Source organism: Protomyctophum parallelum (genome assembly GCF_964188405.1).
Source record: "Protomyctophum parallelum genome assembly, chromosome: 13".
Lineage (NCBI taxonomy): Eukaryota > Metazoa > Chordata > Actinopteri > Myctophiformes > Myctophidae > Protomyctophum > Protomyctophum parallelum.
Window position 1 is genome coordinate 8,211,564 of NC_139708.1, and position 18,316 is coordinate 8,229,879.

At 45.8% G+C, this 18,316-nt stretch overlaps 1 protein-coding gene across 1 annotated transcript in view; it reads left to right on the forward strand.

Moving 5' to 3' along the window:
• The first annotated feature begins 272 nt into the window (after positions 1-272).
• Positions 273-18,316, forward strand: part of septin12 (septin 12) — an 83,835-nt gene continuing 65,791 nt past the window's right edge. The window contains exon 1 of the mRNA XM_083779577.1: positions 273-552. Within this exon, the coding sequence (XP_083635703.1) occupies positions 288-552 (265 nt within the window). The 5' untranslated portion in view covers positions 273-287. The remainder of the gene's footprint in view (positions 553-18,316) is intronic.

Genomic DNA, 18,316 nt, shown 5'->3' on the forward strand with positions numbered 1-18,316 from the left:
CCATGGCGGTGGACGGAACCCTCTCTCCGCCAGCGGTGGCCCCTCCAAGGGCCCCTGCGGCTGCAGTGGTCCCTCCTATGGCCCCTCCGGCTGCAGTGGCCCCTCCTATGGCCCCTCCAGCTGCAGTGGCCCCTCCTATGGCCCCTCCGGCTGCAGTGGCCCCTCCTATGGCCCTTCCGGCTGCAGCGGCCCCTCCTATGGCCCCTCCAGCTGCAGTGGCCCCTCCTATGGTCCCTCCAGCTGCAGTGGTCCCTCCTATGGCCCCTCCAGCTGCAGTGGTCCCTCCTATGGCCCTTCCGGCTGCAGTGGCCCCTCCTATGGCCCCTCCGGCTGCAGTGGCCCCTCCTATGGCCCCTCCGGCTGCAGCGGCCCCTCCTATGGCCCCTCCGGCTGCAGTGGTCCCTCTGGCCGCGGTGGGCCCCCCCAGGGCCCTCAGTAATGGGGTGAAGAGGAACGCCAGCCCCGCGCTGCAGCGGCAAGAGTGTGTTGCGCCCGCTGAGACAGCCCCGCCCCCCGCACCCGAGCAGAGACTGGAGAAGAAGATGCACGAAGGTAGGATGCGAACTGTGTGTGTGTGTGTGTGTGTGTGTGTGTGTGTGTGTGTGTGCGTGTGTGTGTGGACTAAACATGCGCGTTTGTGGGGTTTTATTTGAGGTGAACTTCATCCTCTATCTAAATATTACTTGTACCAGCATAGTTTCTTCAAGTCACATGGCATGGTACATATCAGCGCGTGCGTGTTGGCGTGCATGTGTGTAGGCGCGTGTATGTGTGTACGCGCGTGTATGTATGTGTGCACAGGTGCCTCAGACAAGAGACAGAGGAAAACGGCAGCGAGAGAAGAACGCCGTGGTGAGAGATGGGAGTGAAGACAATGTTAAAGGAGAGACGGAGAGAGAGAGAGAGAGAGAGAGAGAGAGAGAGAGACAGAGAGAGAGAGAGAGAGACAGAGAGAGAGAGAGAGAGAGAGAGAGAGAGAGAGAGAGACAGAGAGAGAGAGAGAGAGAGAGACAGAGAGAGGCACCGAGTGGGAGGAGGTGGAGGAGTGTAGAGAGAGAGGTGCACAGATTCCTGGCATATCAGCCAATAGCCTGAAGTAAACACTGATAACACCTTAAGTGGGGGATGGATGCAGGAGAGGAGCAGCTTTCAACACTGATGCGTAACGTGATCCCTCTGTGTGTGTGTGTGTGTGTGAGGGTGTGTGTGAGGGTGTGTGTGTGTGTGTGTGTGTGTGTGTGTGTGTGTGTGTGTGTGTGTGTGTGTGTGTGTGTGTGTGATAGAGAGAGAGACAGACAGACAGACAGACAGACAGACAGACAGACAGACAGACAGACAGACAGACAGACAGACAGACAGACAGACAGACAGACAGACAGACAGACAGACAGACAGACAGACAGACAGACAGACAGACAGACAGACAGAGCACACTGTAGTGTAAAGCCTTTCAACCTTTGCATTACAACACTTGGTCTCTGCTTTTACAACTTGTCACACACATATGGACGCATGGGACGCTCGCACGCACACACACACACACACACACACACACACACACACACACACACACACACACACTAGTGACTATGGTGTGCCCGATACAAGTAGCGTTTTCAGAAACACACAGTGCAAGGATTGGTCACGGATAATTATACATATGTACAGTATATTGTTATAAATCAGTTGCTCAGTGTCAGCTGACCTACTGAATCACTTCATTCATCATGTCTCTGATAGCTGCAGGCATAAGGTTTGTAGCCATTACTCTTTGACCCAACTGTTTTTTGAGAGTCTGCTGTTATTTCCTGCAGTGTTTAACCTTTGTTCCAGAGTCACAGGGGGTGGATGTGGGGGGTTCGGGGTTGGGGGGGGAGTGAATTTTGTTCCCTTGTATGTAAACTAGAAGCTTGCACGCCGGCGGCGAGCTCACGTCTAACGCCACGCGTCCGTGTTGTTGTTGTTTATCTGTGATCATCGTGTTTCCGAGTGAGACACACACACACACAAATCGTACTTTAAAAAAAAAAAATTATAATGTTTTTATCCCACGATTTTGTAACCCATTTTTCACCCCTGTGTCAATCATCTAATGTGATCCTGGGCTCTACACACCCTCCACCAACCTAGTCCCCATATATGGGGGACATGGGGAGAGCAACGGACTTGAACTCATGCTTCCTTCATGCCTGAGTGTCCAAGTTGCTCCTTTACACCTGACAGGGGGGAGTTTCCCTGGTTGGACGTAGCACGTGGAAGGAACATGTTATTCCGACCAGTTCCTTTCCCCTCCATCAGGCGCCCCGGCTGGCCAGGGGGAGGCAGTTTAGAGACCAGGATTACTGCATGTTTTTTGTGAGGGTACCTACCCTAGGGGACACGGGGAGAACATGCAAACTCCACACAGAAACAAATCGTACATTTTGAACGAATAAACTATAGGGAGAGCGAGCGTTCCGTGCTCACCGCAGTTCTTGGCAAGCCCCGCTGTGATTGGCCACTAGTGGACCAAGCTGGGGTGAAAACACAGAGGTGAAGTCAGTGACCTATCACGGCCACAAAGCACAGACGTGAACGGCACTTGTGCATATATCACGGTGTATGATTTGGCCACCTGAACCCATGCACTCCATGGGCACAAATACAGCCAGCCAGAGACACACACAGCTCCGTATAGGACCACAAAAGATAAGCCTTTCTTTGCTGCATAGGCTGTGCAAACTGCAAATTCTATGTAGCCTGCCCTGTTGATATACGTACAGCTCATTTCATTCTGGATAGGACTTTAAAGATGTAATGTAACAAATGTGTCAGACATGTGAAGACCAGTATGGGAATATGCTAGAATTGTTCTTCGTGTTTCTTTTAAGATGTGTTGGGACTTTTCTGCCTTAATTGATGCTACAGTGGAGAGAGACAGAACACAGAGTCCGGCTCGGGTATCGAATCCGGGACACGCTGGCCATCCCCTTAACCACTTGGCCATCAGCGCCCCGGCTATCTCTCTGTCGTTATAGCGGTCTATCTATCGATCTATCGCTGTGCCCAGTTCCGTAATTCCAGTAAACCTTCAAAAACAAGCAGGCTATGGAAAGTACAAGTCATGATGTCAGACTCACTGATACCACTGGAAAACTGGTGTGTGTGTGTGTGTTTGTGTGTGTGTTTGTGTGTGTGTGTGTGTGTGTGCGTGCGCACGCGTGTGGAAGTGGAAGTGGAAGTGTGTGCCAATTCTGGAATTGTTCAACTTTTTCCCTTTTTTCCCCAGACATTTTCATCCCTATTCCCTATCTTCATATAATTAGTTTCCACCATTACTCACTATAAGAAGCCTACCAATGACATCATCAGTGGGGATGCCTAGTAAAATAAACTACAGCCTTTGGAAAGTTAAAAGTTAGCTCACTGAAATCAATAATAATGAAAAAAGTTTGAAATGTTGTTTGAAATGACCCACAAATGACATCATTGGTAGGCGGGTTTTCTGAAGTGACCACACACACAGCCTACGTCTGGAAACACAAATGGTGCTGTCTCTCATAATGACCATTAGTGAGGACAAATTATGTGAAGATAAGGTTTGACCAAACTCTGAATGAAATGGGTTTTTTTTTCCTTATTTCCAAATGGCTTTTGTCTGTGTGTTATTCTTTCCTGTTTCACGAGGATGAGGGGCTGCAGACTGGGCGCGCAGCTGTGCCTCAGCGCTATGATGATCATCTAGATTATAGAAGCTTCATGGGGAGGGAGAGGGGTGAGAGAAAGACTGACAGAGAGAGAGAGAGGGGGGGGGGTGGGGGTATAGGTATAGGTAGATTTCATCTGTACAATGAGAAGTTGTTGATGGCAGATGGTCGCTAATGACGAGCCATACTTGAGTGTTTGTTTTGTGTGTGTTTGTGCGACTGTGCGTGCGTGCGTGCGTGCGTGCGTGTGTGTTTTAGACATGGACCAGCTGCAGTGCAAACAGATGCTCCATGCTTGCCTTCACAACACTAGTCAGCGCTGCACAAACACCCAGATATCCTCTTGTCACATTATAAACACCGTCCTCTCTCTCTCTCTCTCTCTCCTTCCATCGCTGTCTCTCTCCCTCCCTCTGTCTTATCACTCTATCCAGTCGAGTACACTATGAGATTTATTGGCCATATTGTATATAATCCTGAGTTTAACTGTCTCTGAAAATCTACAAATGAAACCAAATGGGCCAGATTTGGACATACAGTAATACTAATGCTTTTACTGTGTGTGTGTGTGTGTGTGTGTGTGTGTGTGTGTGTGTGTGTGTGTGTGTGTGTGTGTGTGTGTGTGTGTGTGTGTGTGTGTGTGTGTGTGTGTGTGTGTGTGCGTGTATGCGTGCGAGCTTATAGATCAGCTATTTTCTATACTTTTGTATGTCACTCTTGTACACACACACACACACACACACACACACACACACACACACACACACACACACACACACACACACACACACACACACACACACACACACACACACACACACACACACACACACACCCTCACACACATCTTCTATGTGCTTTCTGTCAAGACAGGTAATTGATGAGTGGCTAATGACAATACTGTTTTCAGTGGGAGGTCAAGGTTGCGGAAGTGGAGCGAGATAGCCAGCATTCTTAATGGCCGTTTCAACGTCAAGTTGTCTTCAATTGCTTTTACTGCTCAGTGACTCAGGGGTGCCCAGTGAAGTCCTGAGTGTCAGTCCTATACGGGTTCATTTTCACACAGTCAGGGTCATACTATCAATTCAATTTCAATTTAAAGGGCTTTATTAGCATGAGCAAACATACGTTTGCAATGCCAACGCAAAAATGGAACAATGCAATAAAACAAAAATGTATGTACAGTTGAAAGTCAGAATCTCCAACAAATTTGAATTAATTTCTATGTACCAAGATCACTCGATGCAGATAGTGCAGGAATACACACAATGATTAGTCTTTCACTCAAGATGTTTCTGGTGTTCTAGCTGTGTGACCTTCCCTTCGCTCATTTCACTGAAAAGGCTTAAACTCACTGTTGAGTTTCATACAAACACGCACACACAAAACAAATCCTACGTCCTCCTGTGTTTAATGGCTTGTTTGACATTTGTTCTGAGGGTGGTGTGTGTGTGTGTGTGTGTGTGTGTGTGTGTGTGTGAGAGAGAGAGAGAGGTATTTTTAGTATAGCTAAGGTTCTGGGGCCTCTCCTCGCGGGCTCTGCTTCCCCTGATAACAAAGAAAAGAGCACAGGTCAACTTCTGTCACTTGGCACTGCAGTGTTTATTATTGTAATTAGTCAGTGCTAAATAGTGCTTTACAATTCAATCTGGCAAATAATAAAAGAAGTAAGTCAAGTAGGTCAGAGTGGCTCATTGTCTGGTACTGGTACTGGTACTGGTACTGGTACTGGTACTGGTACTGGTACTGGTACTGGTACTGGTACTGGCCGAGGACCAGAGTTAGACCACTGCTTCTCAAACCTTTTCCAACCGAGGGGGTTGGAATATTTAATGTTGATATATCTGCAAGTTTCAAATGTATTCGAAAACATCATTGCTTAACAGTATGAATTATGGACCGCTCTAAGATAACATTCAAATAAAAATAATTATCAATAATCACAAGCAGTAACAGTTTGTACTCATTCTGATAAAGATTCGTCATAAAGATTTCCATGTTGAAAAAATATATATACATTTTCAAAGGAAGAAATAGCAGATCTACAAGCTTACAACAACGCATCCCGAAGTAGCTTGTAGTTCAGCTATTTCAATATTCACGTATGAAATTAAATGATCAAATATGTCAGTGCGCTTTATGTAATTATCAAGCCTAAAAAGGCCAAACAGAAATAAAAAAAATTATTCACATGGTCCAATGTTCAACGCCAAAAACACAATTAAATCATCAATCGTAATTATTTGTGTGACACTTACATTTTTTAATCGTGACAGCCGTCATTTGCTCATGAAGTCCACTGGGTTGGTCCATCAGTGCGATGATTCCCCAGGCCTGCAGGGAGTAGCTGTAAGTGTTTAAGTGTGAACATCGATGTTCTGATCACATGTACGTGACCGTCTCCAGCACATTCCCTGCCCTGTGTGCTAAACGAGGACACGTGTCCCTCTGCTCCGCCGCATACGTACGTTTCACTAAGTCACCAGCTGTTAGCAAAATCCTATGATCTACACAGACTTGTCACTTACAGTCCGTGATCTATGAGACTATGACATGCCATTTTCACGTGCCTATGTTATCCACATGCTATTTACCAATGTCTACGCTTTCATCATCGTATTTCAAGCGTACTCACTTGGAACCGACTTTTATTCCACAAAGAGCCGTTAAAAAACATCCGTTCTATGTTAGCAGAAGCTTTGTGTTGTCGGGTGGATAACTCGTCCAAAATGGTTACTTTTCAGGATGCAAATAAAACATTAAAAAACCGCCAAAGTAGCAGATCTGCAAGCTCGAAACATGGCACTTTTGTGTCGTGATTTTAGCTTGGTACTTTTGATCCTTTTGTGTGCCGCACTGTAGTATGATCAAGTTAATTTGCTGGGGGGAAAAAAATATGGAGATAAGAGATTTCTGTCCGACAGCAACGATGTTCTCAATCGTTATACATGACTGATGTACAACCACATGACAGACATTCCACATGTCAGACTTATTCATCGACGGCTGTCATTGTCAAAACTCTGTATATTTGACGTTTTGAAATATAGGTCTGTAATCACAGTCAATGAATCTCAACTGGTTTACAACATGGACCTGAATTCTGTGTTTGCCACCAAGTTAGGAACAGAAATAGGGTGGGGCAAATTGTGACGATGATCTAATTTGTTCAAAAACTTCAATAATGGCAAAAATAGACACTACTGTAAGCTCAACATGATATTGTTGATTTTGAACAATTTAAAATATCCCAAATCTAGTAGTCCCATATGAAGTTAGATAAAACATTGATATACAGCCGTGCCACATTATCCTATTAAAGGTTGGGTCTCGTCCCGTTTGTTTAGAAACACGCACGCACACACGCACGCACGCAGACATGACTGCACTGCGAACTGCAGAGTGTCAGTCGCCCTGAGTTTGCATTTAGAGGCACTTAAAAAGCAGCTCATTTTGATTGGGCTTGCTGCCATGCTCACCTAAACCACATACCCCAGTCATCTAAGGATATGTCGTTATGGTTAGTCGCTTCTTCCCCCCCCCATCTACACCAAATGTCTTTTTCGAAAATAGACGATCTACAAGCTCAAAGCCTGTAGCGTTGCAACGTATTGTGAGCTTGTTGATCGGCTATTTCACTGAATACTTACCCCAGAATTGGGATGCTATAGGGTTCATGTGGTTAAATGTCTGACTCATGTATTAAAGTTTTCAGTCGCTGCGACTGATTTTCAGTCAACATATCTTCTTTGAAAGCATGTCACCACCGAAAATAGCAGATCTACAAGCTCTCAACCTGTTTTAAGATTACATGTATGTAATGTATGTATTTAAGTAGCACTAGAATAGAATACAAGTTCAGAAGAAGCATCTTCCATAAAATGTCATAAAGTTTAAAAAGTTTAAAACTGGTTGGCTATAAAGAACAGCAACAATAATGATAATACCTAAACATTACGGTTTAAAACTGGTTGGCTATAAAGAACAGCAACAGCATAAGGTTTAGAATGATAATACCTAAACATTACATTTTTCAGTCATGGGATTACATTTTTGCTTAATTCCATGTGAACATATAATATACCCCGACCTGCGTTTGGTTCTCTGCCCGCTGGTTTAGAAACACCACACACGCGAGACCGCGCTCAGAACTGTGCCAAGTGTTGCAGACGCCTCAAGTGTGCATTCAGGGCCGATTAAAAAGCAGCAAATACCCGTTTGGATTTGGCTTGCTGCGACACTCACAACCTTCCAAACTCAACATTAAGATCCAAAACCACAAGGGAAGACTTTTTGAAGTGGCGTGCTAATTCAAAACAGAGCTTTTGCGATCTCTTCAATCATCCAGTCATTTTCTTTGTTTACGACCCTTCAAACTCGTAGTGGCTTTTCGAGACAAACTAGCAGCGGCTTGTGTTCAGGCCTCGGTGGGAGTTTTCTCTCTCTCACAGCCTTCTCCCAATCTCATCAGCCTAATCATGAGGAATTAGCTGGATTCCTCCGGGGAATATTTGTGTGCGTGCGTGTGTGTGTGTGTGTGTGTGTGTGTGTGTGATGTGAAAGTGACTGTAGTCATAACCCCCATTATAAATTGACATCTTAATTCTATCTTCCACTACTGACGCAGGCTCATATGACAGAGAGAGAAGGTTGGAGAGAGGGGGAGGGGGAGGGGGGTACAGAGATGAGAGAGAGTGAGTGAGAGAGGGAGAGGCAGAGGGGGGCCATGGAGCCAAGAGGGAGGGAGGAGAGAGTGACAGAAAAGACTGTATTAAAGTGTGAGAGACAGATTGTGTGCGTGCGTGTGTGCGTGCGTGTGTGTGTGCGTGCGTGCGTGTGTGTGAGTGCGTGTGTGTGTGTGTGTGTTGGGTAGGTGGTTGATTGTGCGTGCGTGGGCGTGGGTGCTGCGCGCTTGTGTAAAATGTTTGTTGGACGTCTGACAACTTAGTTTTATGAGCTTTCTGACATTGCAGTGCTTTGGGCACAAGATTAGGTTATTAAATTGAGATGCACGCAGACACGCAGACAAACATCAAACACACGAATAACGTCATGCAAAAAAAAAAGTCTCATTTGTGATCCTAGACATGCACAGCTTTAGCACCGTGTGACACATCCTCTCTGTAGTTGATCATTTGTGCATCATTATGTGGAAGCCGTTCATAGAAGAACACACAGATGTTCTGGTGTTGAAACCCGGGTGTGATTTAGAATGTTCTGCTGCCTGTTCCACGGTCACAGATGTTCCACAACCAGGTCGTCGTCGTGGTGGTTCTTGATATCAAAACGTTTGAGAACAACTGCTATAGTAATTGTATAGCAGACGTGAAACGGAAACGGTTCCTAATGTGATGGTACCGGACCCCAGCCCCAGCCGCCGAGGACGGGGTGTCTTCTGGTTCTAACTTCTAAATGGAAAATGGTGCATTTACAGTATATAGCGCCTTTATCCAAGGCGCTTTACATTGTGCATTACATTCACCCATTCACACCAGGGGGGCAGTCAGCCAGATATTTCGTGAAGCCTCATTTGAAATCGGTAGTTATTATAATGGTCTGTTGTGGCGCTGGACTGGACCCAAAAAGCCCCATAGCTCTATAGAGGCCCATGTATTTTGGCCCAACTTCACCTAGACTGTATTACCTTAATAAACATGGTCATGAATACTTTCTTCTTCCAGTCACTAGTTTAAAGTCTCATTTCTAATGTCATAATATTCTTTTTGGAAAATTATGGTCCCATTAATTAAAAAAATGACCATAAAGAAAAAAAAACATCGCGTATGTTCTGAGGGGCGTGGCTACCGTTACAGTCTATGATCGGGATTCCCCTCCCACTCGAGTCAAAATAAAAACCAACGGAGAAGAAGGGGGGAAGTCCCGCCTCGTTGTCTGGGCAGCCAATGGCCAGCTGGTCCAAAACGGAGCCAGCCAATGGCCAGCTGGTACCAAACGGATCTAGAAAGATGGCGACTTACAGTGCAGGAATAACAGGCTTCATTTTACGTCCATGTTAGACCCGGCGAACGCTTTGTCCATATTTTTTACAGTCTATGATTCACACACACATTCATACACCGATGGCGGAGGAAACCATGCAAGGCACCAACCTGCACATAGGGCGCAAGTAGGGGTTCATTAACGTCTTGCTCAAGGACACGTCGACACCAACTCTGGGGTTAGCCCGGGATCGAACTGGGATCCTTCCTGTTTCCAAGCGGCCGCTGTACCTCCTGAGCCGCTGCCGCCCGTTGTGTCGGATGTGACCCGTGCCTCCTTGTCCTTCTGCCGCGGGCCGCCAACCATGTGTCTGTCAATGTCACTGGTTGTCATCTGTGCCACTGTAAAGTAGTGTGGTGTTTCTGCCACAAACACACACAAAACATCACCACCGTGGGGAATTATGTGGAAGAAATGCAATTACTTGCACTTCAGGAATTACCCCCTAATGTGTGTCCGCCCACACACATAGTTATACACACACGCGAGCACACACACACACACACACACACACACACACACACACACACACACACACACACACACACACACACCATCATCATCATCATCATCATCATCGTCGTCGTAGTAGAGATTGTAAATAACAGACTAATGTGTGTGGTAATGCGTGTTCACAGTCAAATGACTGTTTTGCTGTGTATGCATCCCCTCCTCCTCTCCTCTCTGCTTCACTTCAAAGCTGCAGCTTGGCTTCCCATGAAAAACATGAAAACAAAAAAAGTGTCCCCCGGGGGCCTCCTTTTCCTCTCCTCTCCTCCCTTCCTCTCCTCCTCCTCCTCTCACCGAGAGAGAGAGAGAGAGAGAGAGTCATATAGGTCAGAAGAAAGCAGAAGGAGTGAGCAAGATAGAGGACGGTATTGAAGATTGAGATGAAAAAAATAATGCAATTGAGAATGATGGAACAAAAAGAAAATGAAAAGAAGGCGACAAAGTGTCGAAAAAGTGTGGAAGAAATGTGACAAAAGACAGCGTATGTAAATGTCTGGTGTTTTCCCGTGTCTTGTTATATTAGCTGTTTCATGAAATCCCAACCAGCCACTAAGTCTGTGTTGCGTCACAATAGACTTTACTTTTGTTCCTACTTCTGAAACCATGTCGTCACCACACCCCGAAGCCCTGCCAGCCAGCCAGCCAGCCAGGCCCCGGGGCCCTCTACCCTATGTCACCATGTCGTCACCACACCCTGAACCCCTGCCAGCCAGCCAGCCAGGCCCCGGGCACTCTACCCTATGTCACCATGTCGTCACCACACCCCGAACCCCTGCCACTGCCAGCCAGCCAGGCCCCGGGCACTCTACCCTATGTCACCATGTCGTCACCACACCCCGAACCCCTGCCAGCCAGGCCCCGGGGCCCTCTACCCTATGTCACCATGTCGTCACCACACCCTGAACCCCCGCCACTGCCAGCCAGCCAGGCCCCGGGCACTCTACCCTATGTCTCTCCCTCAGATAAAGACTGCTGTTTACCCATTTTCTTGCTCTTTCCTGTTTTTGTCTTTTCTTTTCTTTACCCCTGTCTCCACTCTCTCTCTCTCTCTCTCTCTGTCTCTCTCTCTCTCTCTCTCTCTCTCTCTCTCTCTGTGTCTCTCTCTCTCTCTCTTCTTCTCTACCAATGTGTGGTTTTTCTTTCTCTCTCCCCCCTCCGTTTAACTCTCTCTCTCTCTCTCTCTCTCTCTCTCTCTCTCTCTCTCTTCTCTCTCTCTCTCTCTCTCTCTCTCTCTCTCTCTCTCTCTCTCTCTCTCTCTCTCTCTCTCTGTGTGTCTCTCTCTCTCTCTTCTTCTCTACCAATGTGTGGTTTTTCTCTCTCTCTCCCCCCTCCGTTTAACTCTCTCTCTCTCTCTCTCTCTCTCTCTCTCTCCCTAACTCTCTCTTTTCCTCTGAACTCTCTCTGGCTAATCATGCCAAGGCTTGTCTAGGACTAGGAGTACCCCCCCCCCCCCTCCCCATCACTTGTCTTATATGGCACACTTGATTCCAGCTTTAATGACAGTGATTTAGGAATAAATTCCTCCCCAGCAGATGTCTGCAGCCCCCCCTGCCCCCTCCCTCCCCCTCTCTCATCATACCCCCTCTGGCTCAGCCTGGGACCGGGGGTAGAGTTAGGACATGAGAGAGAGAGACGGAGACAGACGGAGGCAGACGGCAGCAAGGTTTAGAATGACCGCAAAGTCAACAGAAAGACGGCACAGTTCTCATAGGGCTTAATACTTTATTTCCTCATTTAGTGAACAGTTTGAGAAGGGACTGTAAGTTTTGCAATTTTGTCACTGACTCAACCCAATGAAGATACTGGTCACCTTTCACCCATTTGTTGCACTATAAACTAAGTCACCACTAGGGCTGTCGTGATTATTTCATATAATCGCCTAATCGCATTTATTTGAGATAAACACAATTAATGTTTGGCAGAATCACCAGGATTGTTTCCATGTTGAAAAATGCTGATAACCTTTTAAACGGTATAAAGTTATTATATTATGTAAGTTACCGAATTTGACATATCTGCCCTGTGTACCTTTAGTTTTACGAAGCCAGACGGAAATGTAATTTACGTTCGTAATGTTTCAACGACAGAACCGCCATGAAATTGTTAAACACAACTATTTAAGCGAAAATGAATCGTCTGTCACGTTTTCAGTGACAGACGGACTGCCATCATTGATGTCACTCAACTAATGCAGATATTGGTGAGGTGACCTATAGCCCATTTGTTGAACTATAAGGTCACCACAAATAATGCTGTTTTCTTATTAAATACCACGAGAGTGAGTGAGTCAGCATTTTTGTTCAATAGATCAATAGTGAAGTGTCAATCTGTCATCAGTCCAACTCATTTGGAAACAGGCAGCTTCTAGCTCAATAAACCTTAAAATCAAACTAGCTTGTGCTAAGAGTGAAGCGATATAGTGTAATCAGTAGATGGTGTAATAAGCTTTCCTGGTATAGGGCAGCATTCCTCCTGCGTTTTCCCCTCACTGTCTCTGCTGGGACACACTCCGACATGAGTGAATCAATTAATAAAGCAATCTAAACCATTGAAAAACAACAGGATTAGAGCAACCGGCCAATAGCAAGCCGTCCCGAAGCGAACCTCCCCTCCCCTCCTAGCTAGGGGTTTGTCTCTCATGTGTTTGTTTGTCCTTCTTACTTCCCAGTGGCTGAGATTAGATGCCCCCCTCCTCACGCTTCCTGTGCGCTTGTTGGGTTGCAGGGCCCTGAAATGTGTTTCCTGCCCCCGATAAGATTACCACGCCCACCGTGTTACGGTTGCCTTATCGTATGGACCACTAGCCTAGTATGAACCACGCACGCACACACATTTGGTATAGATGCTGTTTCCAGAGACACTGACGGCATCACTCACAGCCAAACGGGGAGGCAGACTGTCAGGCACACACTGTGTGTGTGTGTGTGTGTGTGTGTGTGTGTGTGTGTGTGTGTGTGGGTGTGGGTGTGGGTGTGTAGGCCCCATCAGAGACACAAACAGGGATGATACCACAGCACTTACAGATCAAATTGTCTCTTATTGAGACCAGCAGGCAAATTCAACTGCTAAAAACCCTGACAACCAAAAAAATGCTGACTAAAGAAATAAAGACCTCTTGAACCCTTTAAACTCTATATTATTCACTGACTGGTGTTCCCCAGGGGTCTATACTTGATTCCCCACCCCCCTCTACACCAAATCTCATAGAATAGGGATCGCCTAGAATAGGATGCTATAGGGTTGATGTATATGTGTAGTTTGTGTACATGCATATGCAGTGACACTTGGCAGAAATAGCTGATTTCTGAGTCACTGTCACATCAAGCACAGAGAACCGCTCCTCGAAACATGAGGCAATAAACGCAAAGTGTTTTCTGTTTACTTAAAACATATAATGAGAGAGACTTACAGTGATGGACAGAGAAACCAGAAGACAGAAAGGTGGGTCGGGGGGGGAGGGGGTTGGGTGACGACAACATGGACCTTGTTGTTGCGAGACGGCGACTGACCGGGGACAATGTGACAGGTCATGAGAAACAGAGGAGAGGCGTGCAGGTGAAGAAGTCAGCAGAGTGAAGCAGTACTCTGGCACGCCCAACGGCGTCGTAAATCAAACGACAGAGGCGGCACATCACAAGGGCTCTGTTTTAAAAGGTATAGCCCTCCTTCAGAACACCGCCGCATTTCGGACCCGTCGTTCACGTGCGTTTGAACGTGCGAGGAGGGCCCGTCTAGACATATAAGAAGAACTCCTCTGTGGGGGTTTTCTGCTTTTGTTTTTTTCACTTGGGAAGTGAGGACATTTTTGGAAGATTATCACTCTTCAAAGCAGGAGACATTTTAAAGACTAGCTGTAACGCTTTGAAGGTGGTTAGTGTAAGGGTTAAAGTTTGCTGTGCATTGAAGGCAAGTTGGAGTTATGATTAGAGACGCTTTAGAAGGTAAGTGCTGTCAATGAAAGATTGAGACGTAGCATTACAAGTATCGTTCTCGACCGCCAATAAATAATGAATGATAAAAGCTCTAAACTCATGACATCTTTGAGGAGCACCTCAAATATTGCTTAATTTACATACATTTGGTTCTTGCAAGCACACGTGCGTGCATGTTTCTGTTTGTGTTTATTGTGGTAGACATTGGTAGATAACAATAAGGTAAATGCGCTGGCTCTGTTTGGCCCCTGGTGGGGAGGAGAGATTGACCTGGATCAGGTTTTTGAAAAGGTCATCTTGATCTTCACGTCGGCTCTATGGTGTTAGTTTGTCATCATTATAAATGGGCTCCAGACTGTACATTTGTGCATGAATTCATGAAAAATCATCCAAACAAAAGCGTCCGAAATGAGTTTTCTTCTACGGGTGGCTGGCATCTCCCTTAGAGATAGGGTGAGAAGTTCAGTCACGCGAGAGTTTCGGAGTCGCTGTTTCTTTGCTTGGAAAGGAGCCAGCTTAGGTGGTTCGGGCATCTGGTTAGGATGCAGACCTCCCTAGGGAGGTCCTCGAGGCACGTCCCACTGGGAGGAGACCCCGGGGCAGACCGAGGCACAGTTGGAGGAATCACATCGAGTCACTGGCCTTGGAACGCCTCGGGATCCCCCAGGAGGAAGTTACTAATGTTGCTCTGGAAAGCGAAGTCTGGAGCTCTCTGGTGGAGCTGTTGCCCCCGCAACCCGACTACAGATAAGCGGTTGAATATGGATGGATGGATTGGCAAGGATGAAACTCATTGTGCCCCTTATACATAATATAGTATACATAGTAATACATACTTACGGTATACATAGTAATACAGTCAAGGCCCTAGCAGGGACCCCCTGAGTGAGTCCATACATTTATGGAAGGATGATTGTTATTGTTATGTTGAGCTGCTTTAATATAAACGGGTACAATTGTTTCTGTCTGCACACTCTTCTGAGTTCAATGGACCCACCAGGGTCCATTTGGTTTTGTCTGCACTCTTCCACTAAGGAAGCTTTGTTCTTGTTCCTATGATTATAAAGTGAGCATCACCCAAAACATGAGGATGAGCAAAAAGCATTTAGTGTAGACTATTTTGAGTGCACTCTTCATCTGTGGTATTAGCAAAGTAATAATTATGTTTTATCACAGGGTTTGTGTGAGGCCTCCTCTGGTTATCTGCTGATCCTCTGGAGGAGCCAGTCAGCTGTCGTAAAAAAAAAAAAAGATAAATAAATATGAAGGAAATGACAACAAAAGAATGCAAGTCCAAAACTAGACCAGCTGACAGCTGATTGGGTCAGTGCTGTTGGCACAGTGCCATTGTCACGTCACCATAGTCTCCTGTTTAGATGCTTGACCACGCTGGCTTGGACATCATTCCCAGGCATACCAAGGATCAGATGCCATGTTTTACTATTTTATAAAACATTTAAAAAATATTTCCAATAGCCGATCTACAAGCTCACAACCTGTCAATGTAGATCGGCTATAGTTGAACTATTTTAAAATGTTTTTTAAAATACATTTGAAATTTCAAAACATTTGTACACTCTCAGAGTTACAGACCCATACGGGTCCATTTGGTTCCTAACTATCATTTAGCTGGGGGACCCCCTGGAACTCCCTCAAGGAACCCTGGGGGGTCCCCGGACCCCACTTTGGGAACCACTGCCTTACATCGTATCAAAGGCCATACTGTATATCTCTGTGGTAATCACACTGTTTGAAGAGGATCAGGCCGTGCATTGTTTGTATAGGCAGATACCAGATAGAATAGATAGACCTTTATTGATCCCACGGGGGACTTTCAGTCGCCAGAGGCTCTATATCCTGAGACAGGAGCCCAGGCGTAGACAGCCCTGTGATGTGCCTGTGTTTTAAATTAAGCTCTTTTGACATGGTGCCACAAACAGACTGCCTGAGGTGAAGAACATTCCCACGTAGCCCCGTCTGAATCCATATTGTTTGAGGGGTCTGGAGGCTTGTTTCACCTCGTCATCTTCCCACCCATCGCCACCACATCATCGGGACCATCCATCCTCAATCCTCCCACGCTTTTCTCTGCCTTCTTTCCTGAGCCAAGCTGCCACACAAGCTGATATTTATACCTCTGCCTATTCTGTTTTAATAACACCTCCGAGAGGGCCTTAAGAACCGTTGCACACAAACAGACCCCCCCGAGGTAAATGATAATGGAAGTCGTAAAGGGAAACCCGTGTGGATTATTGTTAGATGGTAATTTATCTGAGGGAAACCTGACTGAGCATGAATGCACTCCTACACCAACACTCTCTCTCTCTCTGCTTCCAATGAACGCACTGACACACGCACATACACACATGCGCACGCGCACGCACACGCACTCGCACTCGCACACACACCCTCACACCTGGGAGGTGTACAACCACAGACTTCTATTGTTCTTGACCCAGTACGCAGCAGCAATTTACGGATTAAGCGCTTTGTTCAGTGGGATGGCTGTTTTGGAGGGAGGAGAGAGATCATCTCTCATCCACTTCCGCATCCGTGTACACAGTGAAACCAACCACACAGTGTTCATTTAAACGCATGGCCATGTCATAAATAGGTGAAATCAGACACACACCTGGAGAAAACCTTTGGTGAAAATAGAACATTTGGTGAAAATAGCAGATCAAGCTCACGAAGCTCGCAACGCTTGTAGATATAGGCTGTTTTCACTATTGACGTACAACAAAGAATAGACGCCTCTGCTCATGTCCAAAATTGTTAATTAAAATTAAACAAAGGTGGCAGATCTACAAGCTCAAAACCCTTGCAGGTCTGCTACTTTTGAGTATCGCTTTAGTATTATCTAGTAGGGCGTTACTTTACCAAAAAACACAAAGACTTATGGAGTCTGGACAGCAAAGATATTATGGTTCAAGGGAACCCGTAACTCAGGGACTGTCCAAAAGGCAAGGAGCCCTACGGGTCCTTTAAGTTCCTGTTGTACAATCACTGAGTTAAATTGACCCATTGTCCCTGACCGACCAATTCCGCTTAGCAGAGGTTGTTTATGCTGAGTTGGCTGAGCAGGAGGAAAATATCCAGTGTTTGGAAATCATGCCCAGTCACAATACTGCACCGATATGTAATTTTTACTATTTCGCAGAACGTTTCGCGTGTTGGGACCCATGAAAAAGTGCTTAGAAAATGAGTTTCGTTCCCATGTCAAGCGAACTACGCATTCAATGCATTTTTTCATAGATAATACTCTTCTAGACTTTGGGTTAAAAGTTCTACTCATAATTCCCTGCTGTTCTTTTTTAAAGCCATAAATGTATAAACAGTGTATAACCAAAAAACGAAAATCGTGTGCTGCTGTTTTTGCTTGTAAAATGTGTTTTTGGCAACACAATTTTTTTCTCAAATGTCAAATGCATATACTTAACATCTGAAATAAGTATTGGTGCCTTTAGTTTACTCATATGTGAATTTATGAAATGTAGCATATTTGTTAAAGAATATGCTTCAACTTAAGTGTTTGCCACACAGTACAATGAAACCTACACAGTAAATTGTGCCAAGAGCTTATGTTTCATACATAGAAAATGTCTCGACCTACCTGAAAGGTAGAAAAGAAAATCAGGGCACCTTGGACCAACATGGCAGAAAATCTATCAAAATGTTACCACGCATCGGCGAAGTGCAGCGATCCATTTACTTATTTTTTCTTTACATTTCGGCAGTCTGTAAAAGGATAGCTCCGAGTTCTTTTTTAATCTGTTTGTACAGTCAATCGCACAACGGCTCTTTCCCATTTTCCCAGTGAGTTTAGAGTGAATGAAAACAGCGTCGCAACAGTGAGTTGCTAGGTTGCTATGGACAACAAAAAGTTCTTCCGCATACGACGACGTCACGCGCATACTCAAGGGAATAAAGCGGCTACGCGATTGGTCCACGTGACCAAAACCACACCACTCCCCTTGCACATATTATTACGCCTTGTAAGAAATAGTCCCGTCTTCGATCACGGATTATAAAAAAACTGCAGGGGGGCACGAGTAGAACTATTTTATTTGGACTTTCTACCTATAAATCTCTTTTATGGAGAAAGAATTGTGTAGTCCCCCTTCCGTGGGAACGGAACTGAACGAAAAGGGACCTCACAATACGGCCTACAAGGGAACGCTTCGCGTT